Here is a 19,391-nt window from a genome sequence, read left to right on the forward strand (position 1 = left end):
GCATTGGTCATTATCTGGTCAATGAGTAGGCCTAAGTAGGTAGGCTATGCAGAACGGTTGTATGAAGCAATTAGAAACTGGCTCCTGTAAAAAAAGAAAGAAAAAAGAACCCCCCCTGTAGTCCTGTACCATCCTGGTATTTGTTAATACAAATTTCAATCAATCAATCAATGAGTCAGTGATAGTGACACTTGCTTTGGCATTGTAAACGTATGTTTTCTTATGCCAATAAAGCTCCTTTGAATTGAATTGATACAAAAATGTCCTACTCTAAACGTTTGATGAATTGAACTAGGTGGACCCTCTTGTAAACAAGTGTAATGCTTAATTGGGTCGTCCACTCAGTTAACAGTCTTTGTATTGAGTTTGTGCTTGAAATGTACTGTAATTCTGCAAACTGTTAATAAATATTTCAATAAAAAAAATCAAGATGGGGGCTAGACCGATGAGACAAACACCACCATCTGCTGGACAGCTAGGAGAAGTGCAAATACAGAAAAGAAAGATTGCACACACTGTATAATCTATCACACACATATAGATCAGTCCATACTAATTCAGCTTTGTTCATCATACAGTAAAGATATCACTACAGATAAAGTATTTAACAAAACGAAATATTACTAGCATATAATTGGCTGTATGCCTTTCTCAATAAGACACTGACCTATTTGTGTCACTAATTAAATGATATTTGAAAGATTCGTAACACTTGGTAAGACTTTGGGTTTGAGAGATGTTCTGGGTCGGGAATGGAACTTGTGACCATTAGATCCACAGGCTTCTTCTTCCCCATGCACTGATGCAGTGGAGGTATTGTCTATTTTAACATCTAGTTTTGGCCTCGTGGCGACATCGTTTGCCCCAAAGTGTTATACCATCCTTCTGAGACCTGAGAGTAGAAGTCCATCATGGGTCGATGAAACACCAACACATTTTAATCAGAATGTAATCAACACAGGATAAGCTTGCACCAGGATGTGAGAAAGAAAAGTTCACTCTTCAGTCAGTGACCTGTTATAAATGTCCATCTGTCAACGGTTAATCACGGCACCGTTGGCCCGATCAACGTGAACTCTGCACACTGCCTGGAGGCCAAATCATTTATAGAACTCGATCTTGTCCAAACTGTACACATTATCTCTATAGTCATGTGATCAATACGGATCCGTCTGAATTTTTCATATTCCATCCTGATATGTGTAGACTGATTGAGCACAACTTCAGTCAAAGCTTCTTTATTAAAGAAACAAGGCAAGTACATAATCTTTCATATTTTACCAATTTCCTACAGGAAAGTCAACCACGTTTAGGAGACACCTTCACATTATTTCTTTTGAAAAGCCTTTTCAAAGAAGCCTAATATTTTCCACTGATATTTAATCTAGCCATACATTTAACAAGAATGAAGAGGGGAAATTTTTCAATGCCAAACAAAATATTCATATAAAAAAATCAAACCTTGAAATTGGAAACATTGAGAAACAACAGACATAAAATTCTAAAACTATAATATGCAATTATTTTTCGTGACTCTTCTCTCCTCCGGTCATTCAGTATTGGGAATACTCCTTGGTCTCTAGTTTGGCAACAATTCGCTCCAGTTGTCTCTTAGCCTCACACTGCGGAAAGTTGCCCATTTCATAGTACTGTGGGGCAATCTTCACAAGCCTGTAACGAAAACGAATATAAAATTAAAATAATACCACTTTTTATTTCCGACAATTTATATTAAAACTGTATTGGAGTCATGTGCCAGCATAATGGGTAATACAAAGAATGAAATAAATGTTGCATACCATTCTGGTTTGATATCTGTGCAAGTGCGAATGTAATTCTTTGTAGTGAGGACAAACTCGTTGTAGAGCACCCACTCAGGCTTATGGTCCAGCACTGTAGATGGATGTAGTTGGACAACTTGGTTGTCTTTGACTGTGAGGTAATGACCAGTGCGCTCCAAATGAGCCACCTGCAAAAATGAAAATAAATATAAATTACATTTGTAATTAAACTCAATTTACAGACAGACTTACGATTAACCGCTGGGACCCAAAGGTCGTTGGGAATGGCAGCTATAGCAACATCCAGATGTTCTCAAAGAACAATTATCTATGATTTCAGCAACTTTTGTATACTAGAGCTGCTCCGCAGATTGGACTGATATGCCCATATATATGTTGATCTCTGTATGTCCTTAATTATACTTTTTATGCTGGGGCTGCTCTAAAATGTCAACGTAGCTGCTGAAATTAAACATCTACAAACTCACATGTAGGTCAGCTAGTTTTGGTGAGTCACGGTGCACAACTAATCATCGTTTAGCCAAAGGCCAGGGGACTGAACAGTTTGCAAATGAGAGCTGCTCTTAAAGACCAGGTTTTGCCGTTTTAGTTTAGCATTCCATTTCTCAAACAAAGGTTAGTCCTGAATGGATGCAAAACAGACATTTTACTGGTACAGTAAACCATTGGTACAGTTTACCATTAACCTCTTGAACCCAAACATCCCGATTCTGGGGTGAACATTTAGGCAAAATCTACAAGCTCAATGTGTCACGTTTGCAATTCACTGTGTGATATGGAGAATGCAAGCATTTCTGGTATAAATCATATTTACACACCCAATGCAAAGTAGAGTCGGAGTATTGTGAACTCTAATCTGATGCATTTGAAGACACCATTTACCTGCATGAAGAAGCCAGTGCAAAGCGCCCGACGGATGTTGGTGTAGTAATCTCTGCTGGTAAACTCTGTGCTTCGACGGGGCAGGTTGAAACGGTCCATGATCCTGGACAGCTGCTGCCGCACATTATCAGCAGACATCAACGAACGGTAGTTGACAAAATTGTCATAGCACCACTGGTTGGCCTCATGGTCTGGGGGGAAAAAAAAATAGGATTCAAATGAATGCATTGATGGATTGAATACTTTATATAGTCGTACAATTAGATAAAAATAACACAAAAAGCCCTAGGCAGGGGCTTGTGTGTGCTCTTGTGTAATAAATTCGAGAAATAGAAAGACATACAATCTATATATACAAGTGAGAAGTTGTACCCAACCCAGGAAAAGTGACCCAAAGTCACACACTGCATACATCACTGACACGTCACTGACACACTGCAACACACTACACTCACACGGCAGTCACGTCACACACTTACCCTCCGCGTCGCTCGGCCGCTATCTCCTCATATCGCGCCGAACGCCGACCCTCAACACCAACCGCGGAACATCACTCATTGCACTGACACCAACGTTGCCTCCCTTCCACACCCACGCCGGCATTGTATCTCTTCACAACAAACAATATCTCCCCAAGCACCCACACCCCCGCACGCACACACTCACATGTTGCCAGGTCTATGAAAACAAGCCCAGAAAAAATGCCATTCAACACGCTACTTACAACTCGCTTACAATTCGCGGACCTGGCAACACTGCATCCCGTGATTCCCCTCTTTTCATTGGCTGCACCGCCAACATTGTTGCCACGTCTATGTAACTCACATGTTGCCAGGTCTATGAAAACAAGCCCAGAAAAAATGCCATTCAACACGCTACTTACAACTCGCTTACAATTCGCGGACCTGGCAACACTGCATCCCGTCATTCCCCTCTTTTCATTGGCTGCACCGCCAACATTGTTGCCACGTCTATGTAAACAAGACCGCAAACCCTGATTTCCTACAGCCTACAGCCTATACTTACACACACTACCACTCGCTTACAATACGTGGACCTGGCAACACTACATCACCCCTTCCCAATGGCTCACAACCCCACCACGTGACCCAGTGGCGGCCGGTCCATAGGGGGCGCTGGTGCGCCGCACCACCATGCACAACCCCTGAATAAAACATGAATAAGAATGACGGAGAAACGACATCTGCAGCCTGTAATTTATTTACAATTAGCAATCCAGAAACGTAAATATTATATAATATAAGGAACCACTAACCAAAGGCAGTGATTAAAAGTTGTATTATGCTGCCACGTTGTATTATGCTGCCATGAAATGTCACATGTTGTTTACGTTGTGTGACGTTTCTGATTGGTTACTGAGTGTCACATGTTGCTGCGCGTTCATGTAGCCCTTGACTCTCAGCACTGAAGAGTAATGCATTGCGGTCCACATGTCTTCAATACAAACGATAGGAAGCCACTGGGTCGCAAAATGTGTGCGATCAATGTTATTCACACCACAAACCACTTGGGGGCAGCATAAACATCACAACACAGTTTGACATATAGTTTAACACACAGTCAACACAGACGCTAGAAATACATGAATGATGAGCCACATGGAGCCAGGTAAAGATAATAATTCATTTTCATAATGGAACAACAAGACAATGACAAAAAAAACACTGTAGCCTCAATCTACATGGAAAATGCAGTGACATTAGCCATGTTTGGCAACGCCATGTTCATTTTGTCTTTTTAAAAGCCTTCCATTGAATGTGATGATACCTATAGTGCATGTTTTCTTGATATTTTTATAGCGCCCTCTCTAGGACAAAAGTCACCAGCCGTGATACCTTTCACACTTCCGGAAACACTACCGGAACTTACACAGTACACACACACACACACACACACACACACACGCGTGCACACACACACAGTGTACAGCCTGCCGGAAACCAAACGTAGAAGAAGAAGAACAACAACACAGGTTCTACACTGATTCTAACTTGGACGGAGAGCACCGCGATTACATACACAGTTACAATAATGCAAACACGACCGCGTCGACACCTGGCGTCGTACAATCAGGACGAACCGAGGCGCATATATGGATAAGAACAACAACACTACACGCAAGCGCGCGCGCGCACGCGCTGCAGCACAAAATAGCTACATACAACGCGTGTCACTGTGGACTTCTGTATCTGTGGACTTCTGTATCGCAACGCGGGGCAACGCAACTCTGGGATGAGCGGGCCGAAGGCCCGCGAAATTCTAGTAATATACAAGGCAACATCAATATTTGGGCACACTTAAAAAGAAGTTCAATATTATCCCAATTTGGAAGCGATAATGATCATTTTTCATTCAAAAATAGCCAATCTATTTTTGTAAATGTTTTATAACGTTTTGCCCCATCTTATCTTGCATTTCTGTGGTCGTGAACAGACGTTCCAAAGTTACATGCAGGTGTATTAGCATGGGGGTGAAATCAGCACTCAACGGCTTCTGACATACATAGTAGGGGTTGGCCCTTGCATCCTAGCCTGGCTAATAAGCCAGACTAATATCACACAACACTGTCGCGGTATATTAGTCTGGGCTGGCTCCACTTGGATTTCATTTCCCGGGGGGCGGGTTCAAACATTTTCTCTTTGACGCAATTGGTCAGAGCTACTGTCAGTCAAAAGTCTCAAGCATTGAACGTCACTGTACCAAAGCCCGCCCATATTGCATACCGTGTCCCGATTGGTCCGACCTGTTCTCGGTTGTAGGAAAGAGGCGTGCTACTGAGCCTCGCCAGACCGTAATCCGCTGGTAGGCAATTTTTTTTTGCCAACGGCTGATGTCGGTCTGGTTTATTAACCAGGCTACTTGCATCCAGTAGCCTAACCCAATAGTCACTTTGAGCGGCACCGCACAAAGCCACGGGTGAACATATGTACTTTGTCAGACATTACCTACCCCAAACCCTAACCCTAACCTCAGTCTTAACCGGCCATGTATGTTGGAGTCAAGGTTCAAGTTTATTTAGTGTCCCCGAAGGGCAAATTGGGTTGCAGCATAGACGGTACATTAAACAATGAAACAGTACAAACTAGAAAAAGTGCCCTTCTGGGCACAGGTCTCCACCAGGAGTGTGAGTGAGTGTGTGTGTGTGTGTGTGTGTGTGTGTGTGTGTGTGTCTGTGTCTGTGTGTGTGTGTGTGTGTGTGTGTGAGACACGGCTTGGCCTGTTGTAGCGCCACCATGAGGCTGATTTGAAAACTGGCATTTATTCCTCAGCCTAGTGGGAATATGCATGCAGTTTCACCGCAATCGGACGCTGCGTTGAGTAGTTGTGGCAATTTGTACAAAACGGGTACAAAGCGGGCTACTCCTGAAAAGTTTAGAAGCCAATCGTAGGCAATGAAGGTGGATTATGAGAAATCAAACAAACCCGTCTTGATCACATGACTATGGAGAGCATGTGTACCGATTTGTGTGAAATTTGGATAACATCTGAAGGAGTAATATTAGAAAATGTGTTTTACATATGTCGGCCTCCTGGTGGCGCTATAAAGAGCAGATGTGAAAAATTCCAGGCAAAGGTTTTTCCTTGGCCTCTAGGGAGTTGGCATACAAAGTTATCCACAAATCCGTGCAGTTGGAGGTAAAAACACTTTTCGGCTAGTTATAGCGCCACCATGAGGCTGAGTTGAAAATGTTCACATGGCATTTCTTCCTCGGCCTAGTGGGAATGTGCGTGCGCAATTTCACGGAAATCACACGATGTGTTCATGATTTGCAGCATTTTGTTTGAAACTGAGCACTCTTTGGAAGCCAATCTTAGCCAATCAGGATGGAGTCTGAGAAATCTGAAATACCCGTTTCGTTGAATGGCTCTAGAGAGACTGTGTACCAATTTGCGTGATGTTTAGAGAAAATCTGTAGGTGTACTGTCCAAAAACTTGTTTTGCACAAAGCGGCCTCCTGGTGGCGCTATAACAGGCCGTTCTGGAAAATTTGGGGCAGAGGTTCATCGTTGGCATCCAGGGAGTGTGTGTGCGAAATTTGGCATCGACTGGGTTAACGATGCCGGAGATTAGCTGTTCACAGACGGACACAAGGACGGACACACGGACGGACACACGGACGGACGGACGGACACACACACACACGGACGGACGGACGGAGTGCAAAACATACTCTCTCCCCATGCCTTCGGCCTGGTGGAGACAATAAACAAACAGTTCACATAGCAGATACCAAAGTACAAAAGTGCACAACTGCACATAACTATTAAAGTGCAGGCGGACTCCGTCACCTCAGTCTGAAACCTGCCACGGTCTAAAACTTTATTTTATCGGAAACAATTGTTTGGGGTTGGCACAAAAATAGTGGCGTAAGCAGGATTCAAACCCAGGAGGTATGGATTGAAGGTCTATTAGGGCTATCTAGGGCTACGAGCTGGCTGCCAGATTGGGTTACCAGGCTCTAGTAGAATATGACAACAACCAACTAGGGGAGGGGTAGGGATATTTCTGACAGAAGCCGTTGAGGGCTGATTTCAACCTTCTGCGGTGTATTGGGTGCTTACTTTGTTTGAAGGCGTGGTAGACGTTGAGCAGCGTCAGGTGATCCCCATCGATATGGGCAAACCTCATCTTGGACTCGTCAGCTGCCTTCTTAGCCTCCGTTGGCCGGACAAAACACTGTGGGACTAAACAAGGTTGGTATGGGCCCCAACAAAGCCGCCCATAGGGATGAGTCAAGCATTCATGAACAGTGAAGTAAAGCCTATGATGCTAGGGCACGCGACAGATCGTTGGGACAGGGCAGGCCCACAAGGTCTATCAAAGGGGGTGTGGGGGGGTCTGGAGTCTTTCAAGGTCATTCCCAACAGTGTAGTATTTGCCTATTAGCTCGGAGAAGCGTGTTTCAATTAACCACATCTGCAAAACAAAAAGTTTTCACACAACTAGAAGTAGTTAGGGACAACAACATCAATAACTTGCGTTTATTTTTTTTATTTTTTTAAGATCCATCTAAAAAAAAAGAGAGAGTATTGTGGAAAAAATCCTTTTAGTTTCCAATATAATTTGAAAAGTGAAGTTTGCATAGTATAACCTAGATTATAAGTTAAAACCTTTTTTGTTTTAATCTCTATTATAGCATTCGGCTCATGAAAATCTAAAATCCATATAAGAATATTACATAAAACCATTTAAAAGAGGATTAATCATACAAAAACTATCTTAATTTTTGGATTCATGGATGCAATTCCTGGCCTGGGCTACTTTTGCACAATAACTTAATCAATGGGACGTGGCATGGAGGTGATCAGCTTGTGCACTGCTGAGGCGTTATGGAAGCCCAGGTTAGCTTTGATAGCAGCCTCAAGCTCATCTGTATTGTTGGGTCTGGTGTCCCCGATTCTCTTCACAATACAACAAGGATTCTCTAAAGGGGTTCAGGTCAGGCCAGTTTGCTGGTCAGTCAAGCAAAGTAATACCATGTTGGTCAGTACACCAGTTACTAGACTATATTTCACTTGCGCAATGAATGTTAAGAATATAGTTCCACTTTTCAAATTATATTAAAGAAAATTAACTTTTCCACAATACTCAAATTTATTTTTGATAGACCTGCATATAAAATGAACACAAAAAAATACAGTAAGCAACAAACATAATTATAAGCTACCCTCTGTGGATCACTCCCCCAAAGTGCAATAGAATAAATATAACTAGTCCAAGAGACGTCATTTTCATGGTTTCCAAAAGCAGTTTCCACATTTCTCTTATCAAGAAAAAGGTGGCTGATATCCATCGATGAGAACATTTATACCCTGCCCCCAGAGCCATAGAGTAAGACAGAGTTACGCAAACTCTGTTCACTTCATGGGGCCAGTCCAATGGCAGCTCTCCTACATAGACTTCTATTGAATGGGGACAACCGGAAGTATTGAATGGGGACAACCGCAAGTTTACAGAATGCATTGGGAGTCTATGGGCTCGCGCGAGTACATAACTACGTGACCAGGCTGTTTTCTACCCCCTCAATATCGCAACTCTACTATTAGATGGCTCTGCCTGCCCCTACATCCATCCACCCCCACTTCATGCCTCAAAAAGTCCAGTGTTGACATCTCTGACAAGCAAGTTAACGACAGTCTCAGTCTTGTGCGAGGCATCACCTAATGCAGTGCAAGTTGCTTCAGAGCCCACATCAGCCATGCTAAATTGACCAAAACATGTGTTTAAGACAAGCCTAGGTTATTAGTTTTTTAACGATATTTCGACTAAAATAGGGACTGAACAAGCCTTAAACACAAATGTATGCCCTGCTTTGTTCGGTCACAACACAAATGGTGTGACTCTGTTGGCCAGACACTCAATCGTTCGAAAACATGCCCACCCCAGCAACACATGACAGGTAGATACAAGACATTTTATAATAACTGATTCTTAACTCAAAGATAGCTGGTATAAACTAGTATAGTAGATTAGGCCCAAAGTATTTCTATAACACCCAATCAATCAGGAAAAAAATAATAATCGTGGATAAAGTAAAGTGGTGCCTGCCCTACCCATTTTTGGGAGAAGATCGAAAGACTCAAGGGAAAACATTCAGTTGAATAAGCACTTTGCATAAACCATAGGCAATGTTTTCATAGATAAAAGAAAACACCAGATGCAGTTCATTCCATTCAGTTCAACTGAGGAACTGTCCAGATCCCAAATACTAATCTGAAGTTGTAATACTTTCAACTGCATGTCTCAACAATGCAGTTGGCAATATTGTGAGTCCACCAGATCATGCAAAACTGCCAATCCTCAACTCTTTTCAAGATTTCAATGTCTTCGTTTCAAAAGACTAATACATTAGTTTATTAGAAACCTGGCCTAGAGCAGGCAAGGTGGAAGTCAGCCCAATCCTGGGCATTACCTGACAGCATGGCAGTAATGGAAAGGATCTCATTTGAGCAGTTAAACTCGCAGCTGGCAATGACCATCTTTGCCAACTGGGGGTCTAAGGGAAACTCTGCCATCATGGAGCCCAGCTCTGTTAGGTCACCGTCATCGTTGAGGGCAGCCAGGTAATTCAGCAACTCAAGGGCCCGCATCAGTGTCTCAGGAGCTAGGAGAGAAGGAGATTGTTGAAAGGAACATGCCCAGCTAGGAGTCTGGGATTATAGCCAATGCAGCCTTTTTAAATCATAATGGAACATCATTCCTCACCTGGTGGGTCCATGAAGTCAAAGTGCACAAGGTCATCAATACCTAGCTTCTTCAGCTGCAACACCACGGATCCCAAGTTCGACCGTAGAATCTCAGGATAGGTGTTATCCTGTGGAGGATAAGAGGCACAGTTTGTCAAATGTATCCCAAAATGTCTGAAAATGGAACCAAATTATAATATTCATTCCAAGAACGAATCAATCAAAATACACCTTTCTATTTTTTATTTGACCAAGTCTAAACTTTACACGGTGAAAAGTTAATGTATTTCACACTCTGGTAACTTACCTGCATCTCTGTTTTATAGGCCTTTTCTGTGTAGAGGCGGAAAGTCTTTCCTGGACGCGTTCTGCCTGCTCGCCCTGCCCTCTGCTGGGCAGAGGCTTTACTGATGGCTGTGACAAGCAATGACTCCACTCTAATGCGAGGATTGTACACCTGAACACAAAATAATAATGATAATCTCGCATTTATATAGCGCTTTTACCAAAGGCTGGGGGAAACTAAAATAAAAATTTGTAGCTGAGACTATGTAGTAAAATGGAATAGGATGTCTAGGTAAGACTTGCTGATTTAAGATGTCCTATAAAAAAATACATCAACAGCAGTATCAAGAAGCACCACTGGCCACTTCAAATTTATCTCACAAAACCATATCTGAATAAAACTCTGTTTCACAGAACTATACAGGAAAATGGGGGCAATAGGTAAGAGGGTGTGAAACGGAGACACAAAAGCGATCCTGCCTACCTTTTGCTTTGCAAATCCAGGATCAATGACAAACACGACTCCATCAATTGTCAGGGAAGTCTCAGCTATGTTTGTTGACACCACAACCTTGAGAAGAGGTAATGGGTTGTTGTTAGCCATTAACTCAACTAGATTTCAAAAGGTTTAGGGTTAGACAAACCATATAGGTACATGAATCACTTAAAAACCATTTAGGCTTTGTTAACTAGACCCAGGTTGACTCTGTACAGACTGTACTTGGACTGCTATTTTCAGTCTACACTACATCTCTTTGCCAATGTACAAGCGCACAATGCGTAACAACGTGAGCTTGTAGATCGGCTATTATTGGCTAATGAAGAATATGGATGGTAGGGTTCAAGCGGTTAAAGGACAACTTTGGGGGTTTTTTTCAGCCAAGGTTCATGTTTTAGGTTATTAGAAAAAGGAAAGGATGTGTTCTTTTTTCATTTGCTGCTTTCTTTCATTTTAGCATTTTTAGCTACAGGGGGTGAGGAAATTTCGAAATATGTATTTTTTTGCAAAAACTTACGGCGATTATTTTATCGTTATTTACTATAGTCCTACTGGACCGCAGGAAATTACATCTGGCCACAGTAGTTGTTTGTCATGTGTCTGTGTCAATCGTCAGTTTGTCACCTTCCCCTTCACACGCAATAGGCCCCGCGATAGTTTGTGACCAGACCCAGTGAAGTTCATTTACCTTTCTTCCTATTGCACCGCTAGGTTTTCTGGGAGGAGGCGCCTCAAAGATCCTTTGTTGCTGCTGTGGTGGCAGTGTGGAGTACAGTGGAATTATTTTGATGTCTCCCACTTCAGGTCCAAGGTCATCAACCTCACGCTTGATCCGTTTGCATGCCTCATCAATTTCCTTAAACAACAAAAGTTGGGTTTCAGACAGTTCAGCTGTTGAGGAATGTCTCTGGACTACACAAGCATACACCATGTAGTCTAATTTATACTGCGTCATACAGCGATGTTGCTTAGGAAAATCTTCTGCAAGCGACAGTCATTTGATGAAGGACTTCCGAATCTTAAATGTGTGTGATTTTGTGCACCAACAATATGTTGTGACCTTGTAAATTAGCTATTTTTAAAATAATATTTTGAAACGCAATTGTCACAAATTGCTAGATTGGCTATCGATAGATGGACAAGTATAAAGCCAGCATTACCTCTTGACCAGTGAGGAACAGAAGACAGTCACCTTCCTCTTCCTCACACATGTGGATCTGAATGACAGTGCGAATAGCTGCTTCAAGGTAATCACGTTCTGGCTCAGGGGTGTAGAAAATCTCTACAGGGTGTGTACGCCCAGGGATTGTCAGCAGGGGACAGTTGTCAAAGTACACCTGGAATTTGCCAGCATCTAGTGTGGCACTCATGACTATTACCTAAAACATAAAAAAACATATATACATCATTTGATTTTCCTTCTCTTCTCTACCGAAACCCTACTTTATATACTTCGTTGTATGTCAAATAGCAAAAATAGCTACAATCTTGTGACAAGTTGTGAACTTGCAGATGTGATAAAAACCAAATGTTTGCCTAATTTTTACCAGTGTCTACAATCTACATACTGCATAGCTCAATGGGGAAATTGTGTGCAGATCTTCCACCTGTAGGCCAGGTGCTGGATAACAAGGCATGAATCAAAGAATTTAAAATATCTGAAAACTGGGTTAAAGCTCCCAAACAAATGTATTAACATATTAACATTTTATTAACAAATTAACATTTCAACCATGTCAGTCAATGACGTTGCACTTTAAATACATTTGTTTGGGAGCTTTAACCCAGTGTGCAGAAATTTCAAGTTCACTTACATATGGTGTATGTTCAATTTTTTTTAGCGGTCAATAACATAATCTCCGACTCGGCCCGACTCGGCCTGGCAGAGATAATCAAGTTGTTTATATTCTGCAGCCCCGATAATAAATAAATGCAAGCTACAAAAAGGTGTGTAACTAACTATTGGTGAATATGTCTGAGATTTCTTTTGAAAAGGAGCGATAAACACCTTCAGATCTTTTCTCTGTCGGACCACCTCCTTTAAGACTCCCATCAGGATGTCTGTGGCAAGAGTTCGCTCGTGAGCCTCGTCCAGAATGATCACACCATATCTCTCCAGCAACGGGTCATTCATGGCCTCCCTCAGCAACATACCATCCGTCATGTACCTGCAAGAGGAAAAGATCAACAAGGAGTACATTGCAGAAGGAGAGGCCAACAAAAAAATATTTTTTTTTTTATTTGATATCAATAAAAAAGCCTATACACGTCCAAGGCACCCCATGGTTTTGATATAAAATACATGTATACACGTCCATGGCCAAAATGACCATCATTTTAAACTTTAGCTGCTGAAAACGTGAAAATGTGTGCAAATAATTTAACATACTCTTTCACAGCAAACGTTTTAACGCAAACTCAAATATTTGCTTCTGGGGGTGCTTGGAAAAACATATTTTGAGATAGGGGTCTGCGGCCAAATACAATCATTTTGTGGGTCCTTCACAGCAAACGTTTAACTCAAAAACTCAAATATTTGCTTCGGGGGTGCTTGGAACAACATATTTTGAGATAGGGGTCTGTGGCCAAATACAATCGTCCTTGACATGAAAAAGTTTGAGAACCACTGACATCTTTCAGAAAAATTTCAGAAAAATGTCACGATTTGGAAGACATGGTCTCAGGTCTTAATGGGTTAGGAAAACGTTTGACACACAACTGAAAGCAAACATCACTTACTTCAATATAGTCTTGGCCGAGCTACAGTCCTCAAATCGAATCGAGTAGCCAACTTCTTGTCCAAGCATTACGTCCATCTCATCTGCCACCCTCTGAGCCACGCTCATGGCGGCCACTCTTCTGGGCTGCGTGCAGGCTACAACTCGCTTAGGACCGGGTAACCCTTTCAACAAGTCCACACACCACTGGGGAATCTGAATAGAGCATAGGAGGTGGATATGTGCAGTGGTGGAAGTACATTTAATCAAGCACTGTACTTGAGTACAATTTTGAGGTATTTTTTACTTTACTGGAGTATTTCCAGTTTTCTGTACTTTTTACTTCTACTCCACTACGTAAATATATTTTTACTAGAGTACATTTTGAATTCGTAAAAGAGTATTTCTACATTGATACTTTTACTTAAGTAAAAGTGTGATTACTTTTGTCACCACTGGTTACGTGGGACTCATTTTGGATGGAAGCGCTTCAGGCTCATCAATGTATGTCACAGTGGTAGCCTTGCATTAAAGCTGTACATGTTTATTTATATTGTGCTCATACCTGTGTCGTTTTTCCAGAGCCTGTCTCTCCAACCAGCACAAAACTCTGTTGACGTGTGATGATGTCATTGAAACTTTCCCTGTACTCCCACACAGGCAGCTGTAGCCTTTTCTTCAGGATTTCATAGAAGCGCGGGGTGTGTGGCAGGTTGGTGAATGGGTTGATCTGCTGGTTCACTGCCATCTGTTTGAGACTGGGTGCCATGACCAGCCCCACTGGCACACTGTTAGCTGATGAAACACTGGTGGGCTTTATGTCCCGGTCTCTGTCTCGGTCCCGGTCTTTATCCCTGGAGCGATCCTCGCGGTCTCTGTCGCGGTCTCTTTCTCTCCTGTCAAAAGTCAAGGTGGACCAGAGAGTCTGGTGATCAATAAACATCAACAATATACTATAGCCATGATCCATTTAATGAATGTTGCCTTGTGAGAGAGAGAGAGATTATAACTGAATAACCATGACTAAGCTACAGTATACAAGAATATTCTGCAGCTCATAGACTCTTCCGCTAAACTTAAGAATCACATTTATTTGTCACTTTCCCCATGTACTTGCATACATAAAGATTAAAGAATATGAAATAGCGTTTCCCCTCAGTCACTTGCAATGCAACATAAAAAAAACATCAAGCCGCCCTATAATAAACATAAAGACCAAAACTCCAACACAGCACATAATATAAAGTGTCATACGGTGCAATCCTAAAAAACAAAGAAAAAAACGTTACCAGCAAAGTGCTGTTATGCATTTCAAAAGTGCAATTACATCATCATGTCCAATGCAGCACCGTCCAATCAGTTTAGGTCAGCACAGCACTTGTTAGCTAACATGAACGAACTGGCACATATCTAAGTCTAAGCTAAGTCTAAGCTATTGTTATGTTCTTGTTTGTAATCAACTAAAATATATCCAAGAGTTCTATAAACCAACCAGTCGAGCGTGTGAGCCCGTTTGATTGGTTGAAATGTGTATTCAGTTTGTAGAATGGGTACCGTTCCACCAAAGTATGTGGTAAATTACAAAATCTGCTACGACGATAAAAACCAGAAACGGCACGAATAACACTTGTTTACATCAGGGTCCTCCATTTTCAATTCATCAGAACATTTAAAGATGTACAAATATACACTTCTTCTTCGGTCACCATCAGGCACCAGCTATTAGCATTTATAGCTAACTCACACCACACGTGTTAAATAGCGGTACAGTAACCAGGCTTTCCACCTCGGAGGAAACTGAGCTGTTGATACTCCGTTAGCTCCATTGGGACACTAGCATAGATGGCTAACGTCTAGCTAGCTAATAACAAACCTGGAAAAGCGTTATCAACGTTAACAAAAGCCAGTTACACTGGGTACGTATCCATGGATAAGTACACATGTTAGGCGATGTTCAGATATCTTAATTACATCCAGAAATAAAAGATAATGTCGGCGTGTTGTTGGCGTTTTGTCCAGTTAGCCTAGCATTGGCTAGCAATGCAGCTAACTGGCACATCCAAGTAACAGACGTACCCATCAGATCTCTTCTTGGTGGAGGAGTAATCGTCACCCAAATCTAGACGGTGTCGTTTAGACATGTCTGTCTGGGGGCAAGACGGCACGGCAGACCTTTACACAATCAAATAATATAATTGTTGACTGGCTGCATTCAGCCACTGTCTGGGATAAATAGCTGTTAACCTTTGGGCCAGCCGCCACAACACAACAGCAGGAACTTCCTAATATCAACTACTTCCTACAAATATAGGGAATGTGCAGAACAACGCCATCTACTGGTTGAATTTTATTCGGACGCTTCTCTGCTGCTTTCTCTTGTGGTTGGGACCGTTGCTGGGTCCAGGGTTCTCAAACAAGTTTTGAATGATTTTGTGCCAATATAAGGACCGCCATACGAGATTTGATTGTCTATTTTCAAATTGCCGAACTTGAACAAGGTGGACCGACCCTCTTGTAAACAAGTGTAATGCTTTATTCAGGTCGTCCACTCACAGTTGACAGTTTTTGTATTGAGAGTTGTACTTGAAATGTACTGTAATTCTGCAAACTGTTAATAAATACTTCAATCAATCAATGATGACATAGTGTTAAAGAACTGATTTTAATGCTGGACATGGTGAACATGGTGGACCCTATTGGAAACAAGTGTAATGCTTAATTGGGTCGTCCACTCACAGTTAACAGCCTTTGTATTGAGTTTGTGCTTGAAATGTACTGTAATTCTGCAAACTGTTAATACATTTTTCAATCAATCAATCAGTCAATGCTGCATTAATTTGCTGGGGTCCCCAGAAAAATGCCTGGAACTGAAGTGAAAAATCCCGTTTCCTAATTCTGCAGTTAGTCTATTTGAAGGTCTCTCCAGTGAGATGGAATGAACTACTTAATATGAAACAATAGTAAGGCCGTACGCCAACGACAGAATGTAGCAATAACGCAGCATAACGGCTTTACTGGAAGAACGAGTCTCTTCGTCAAATCCATCATGTGCCTCGCAACAATTGTTGCAGTTAACTGCAGGTCAGTCATAGGACACTGTCTAGATCTGGTGAAGAATTCAGCTCCACCCCCTCTGTTACGCCTCCTTTCTTACATAACAGAATAGAATCACCAGCCTGCCTTATAAACTTCATACTTTGAAAATTAAAAAAAGAAAAAATACCAGTCTGCCCTCCGGTGAACCATCCTACATTCTGACAATGCTGTCATCCAGGTGAGTGGATCCGTCAACTTAATACACCTTATGCGTATAATGAAGCAGTCATACTATAGTTTTGTAGGTTAAAAGTGTTGCGTTACAGTGCGTTACAAGGATTTATAGATTCAACGGGAAACAATGGACCATAGTACTCCTTGATTATAGTTTGGCGAATAAGTTCTATATGCAATGCCAATCGCTGTTATAGCCTACTGTATTTCTCAAACATCAGAGAACTAATAGGCTGTTGTTGAACTTGAACCTCCAACAACATCCTTCACACCACCAATAAGCTAGCCATAAGATGTGCGCGTCATAAAATAAAATGTGTCATTCTTTTGAATAGATTGAAATTATAGCCTATTTTTGGCAATTAGGTAAACATTGTCTGCTTTTTCCCTGTAATGTTTTTGGCTGGTTCCGTCTTGTTCCCCAAAAGAATAGGCCATTCAGGGTGGTGTTAAATATAGCTCAATATGTTCTGATAGTCATTGCTGTAGATTGTTTGTTCATTCATATCCAGCTCTGTAGTAAACACAAAATACATTTTCAGGTGTGTATACGATTCCAATCAGGAGAAGAGATGATTTCAAAATGACCAAATAAACAATGAGTGATATTGGCAGCAGACACAATTGGAACTGGAACACAAAAATTGAAAATGATAATGGATTCTTCTTTCTCTCCTGATTGGATGAAATTGGTGACCCATCTAAAAAAAATGTATGGAACTGGAGAAACAGAGAGACCCCTAGCTGTTACTGAACAAAACCTCTATAGCAATGATTACTTTCAGAATATAGAGCTTTAACGGTTATAACAAAACAAAAATATGTTTAGTTTTGACCAAACAATATATATATATAGGCTAACTTTAATTGCATTTGTAAGTCATCATTACATGAAAAATAGAGTTGCCTTAATCTGTAAAGCATATTTTCTATACATTTCTATTAAAAGTTGTCTTTTATAAATGAATAATCATGATTGCTCAGGTGAATCTTGACTTCCACCAATGAAGGGGAAGTTGTCACCTTGCTTCCCTAATCTGGGCATGCCATGTGTATATGAATTGTTTTTAGAAATGAGTTTACTGTTTTACAAATGTAAGGATGATACCAGTAACACTGTATAATCATAATTAGACTGTTCATGTTTCTCTACAGTATGTTTGTCAAGGCTAGATATGTGTACTTAGTTACTTATACTGTACAGCGTGTAACACACACACAGACACACACATACTGTAGGTAGATAATTTATGGATTAAATGTATAGCATATACAGTAGAATCTACTGTATTATCTACTGAGTAAATAAGAGGTGTGATGGCTGACCTGTCACCTCGTTCTTATGACAGTTGGGTAATGAATGATGTTTAATTTCTTTCAGGTCAATGCATATATTGTGGATTGCTTTGTTCTTCTACCCAACACTGCTAATGATCATGGTAGGATTTCATGTATGCGTCTCAACTCAAACTGCCACGTTAAGTGCTCCACCAGAGGCTGCAGATTTGAATGGTACCCTGTACGCGGCCTGCAAAATGAAACCCAACTCAATGCTGCCACAGAACCTACCGGAGGTGACCGGACATGTGCTCTTTCGGCAGCAGTATCCACGAGGAACGCTCAAAGTCCTCTTCTATCTCAATGGCTTTCCCAATAGTGGGAGTGCAAGAGCTATACACATTCACCAGTATGGAGACCTAAGCAGGGGATGTGACTCTACTGGTGGCCACTACAATCCACACAAGGTGTCTCACCCTAGTCATCCGGGAGACTTTGGCAATTTTGTCACCCTTCAGGGAGGAATCCATCAAGTGATCGACTCTGCGGCAACACTCTTTGGGGAACTGTCAGCATTAGGAAGAGCAGTGGTTCTCCATGACAGGGTGGACGATTTAGGACGTGGTGGTGATCTTAGCAGTCTACTCCATGGGAATGCTGGACGGAGACTTGCCTGTTGTGTCATTGGCATCGCTACACCCACCCTCTGGAATCAGTTCTCTGAGCTGATTGAAGTGGAGACATAATACAAGTCTTCAAAAGTGATTTTGATAAGGTTGTTTGAAAGTATGAAGTCCAGGCCATTTCGCTCTCTACATTGCTGGCTACGGAAGTTAATTATTCAGGCCTGGAAATCGGAAAGACCTCAGACAGTTGATATGTGGCTAAAGGAGTTGGGAGGAGTGTTGCATCTAGAAAGAATTAAATTCACCTTGTCAAAAAGGGAACCCCCATTTCAGAACATCTGGTCACCCATTATTGACAATAATTTGATGGACTGAAATGAGTGAATTCAATGTTATGCTGCCCCCCCTACTGTCATTTATTTTTTCACATCAAGAATGTTTGTTACGATTGATTGTGATGTTGCTTGTGTCGCTCGGAGTGTGGTATAGTCAGTCATCAGCCATATGTTTTGTCATTTAATGTTATGTTTTTTTTTGTCTCATTGTAAGTCTCTGGGTTTGTCCTTTTTTTTTCTTTCTCTTTCATCAGTCACTGTTTTGTTTGTGGTATATTTTTTAATCTGATAATTCTGTTGATGATTATTTCTGAAATGCCCTGAAAATGTAAAAATCTTACAAAAGATAAGGTAGTTCGATAATTCCCTTACAGAGGAAGCAATATTGTCACATGACCAAGGCACGATTCATGTAAAACAAAGCAAATTAAAGATTTTAGTTGGCAACTTCTCCGTGAAAATTATTTTATCAAAAGCACTACACAGCT

General features: G+C 41.4%; 2 protein-coding genes across 2 annotated transcripts; one reads left to right on the forward strand and one right to left on the reverse strand.

The window, feature by feature from the left end:
- Positions 1-1,222: 1,222 nt before the first annotated feature.
- Positions 1,223-15,709, reverse strand: LOC306921066 (ATP-dependent RNA helicase DHX15). Its single transcript, XM_079498155.1, has 14 exons — positions 15,471-15,709; positions 13,960-14,290; positions 13,417-13,610; positions 12,686-12,845; positions 11,838-12,056; positions 11,366-11,533; positions 10,663-10,749; positions 10,201-10,350; positions 9,913-10,021; positions 9,620-9,811; positions 7,269-7,391; positions 2,685-2,875; positions 1,800-1,969; positions 1,223-1,671 (listed from the first exon to the last, which is right to left on the reverse strand). The coding sequence occupies exons 1-14, from the start codon at positions 15,533-15,535 to the stop codon at positions 1,554-1,556; spliced, it is 2,277 nt and encodes a 758-aa protein (XP_079354281.1). The 5' UTR covers positions 15,536-15,709; the 3' UTR covers positions 1,223-1,553.
- A 785-nt stretch (positions 15,710-16,494) lies between these two features.
- Positions 16,495-19,353, forward strand: LOC306922569 (extracellular superoxide dismutase [Cu-Zn]-like). Its single transcript, XM_079500258.1, has 2 exons — positions 16,495-16,668; positions 18,046-19,353. Exons 1-2 carry the CDS (start codon positions 16,655-16,657, stop codon positions 18,686-18,688), a joined length of 657 nt encoding a protein of 218 aa, XP_079356384.1. The 5' UTR covers positions 16,495-16,654; the 3' UTR covers positions 18,689-19,353.
- Positions 19,354-19,391: the final 38 nt, after the last annotated feature.

Source organism: Electrona antarctica (assembly GCF_951216825.1).
Source record: "Electrona antarctica genome assembly, chromosome: 4".
In the NCBI taxonomy this organism is placed as follows: domain Eukaryota; kingdom Metazoa; phylum Chordata; class Actinopteri; order Myctophiformes; family Myctophidae; genus Electrona; species Electrona antarctica.

Coding starts and splice junctions, on each gene's coding strand:
- LOC306921066 (XM_079498155.1), bottom strand. CDS start 15,535: ATGTCTAAACGACACCGTCTAGATTTGGGTGACGATTACTCCTCCACC. Junction 10,022..10,200: donor CCTATAAAACAGAGATGCAG/GTAAGTTACCAG, acceptor TATCCTCCACAG/GATAACACCTATCCTGAGAT. Junction 1,970..2,684: donor GCACTGGCTTCTTCATGCAG/GTAAATGGTGTC, acceptor TCATTTTTGCAG/GTGGCTCATTTGGAGCGCAC.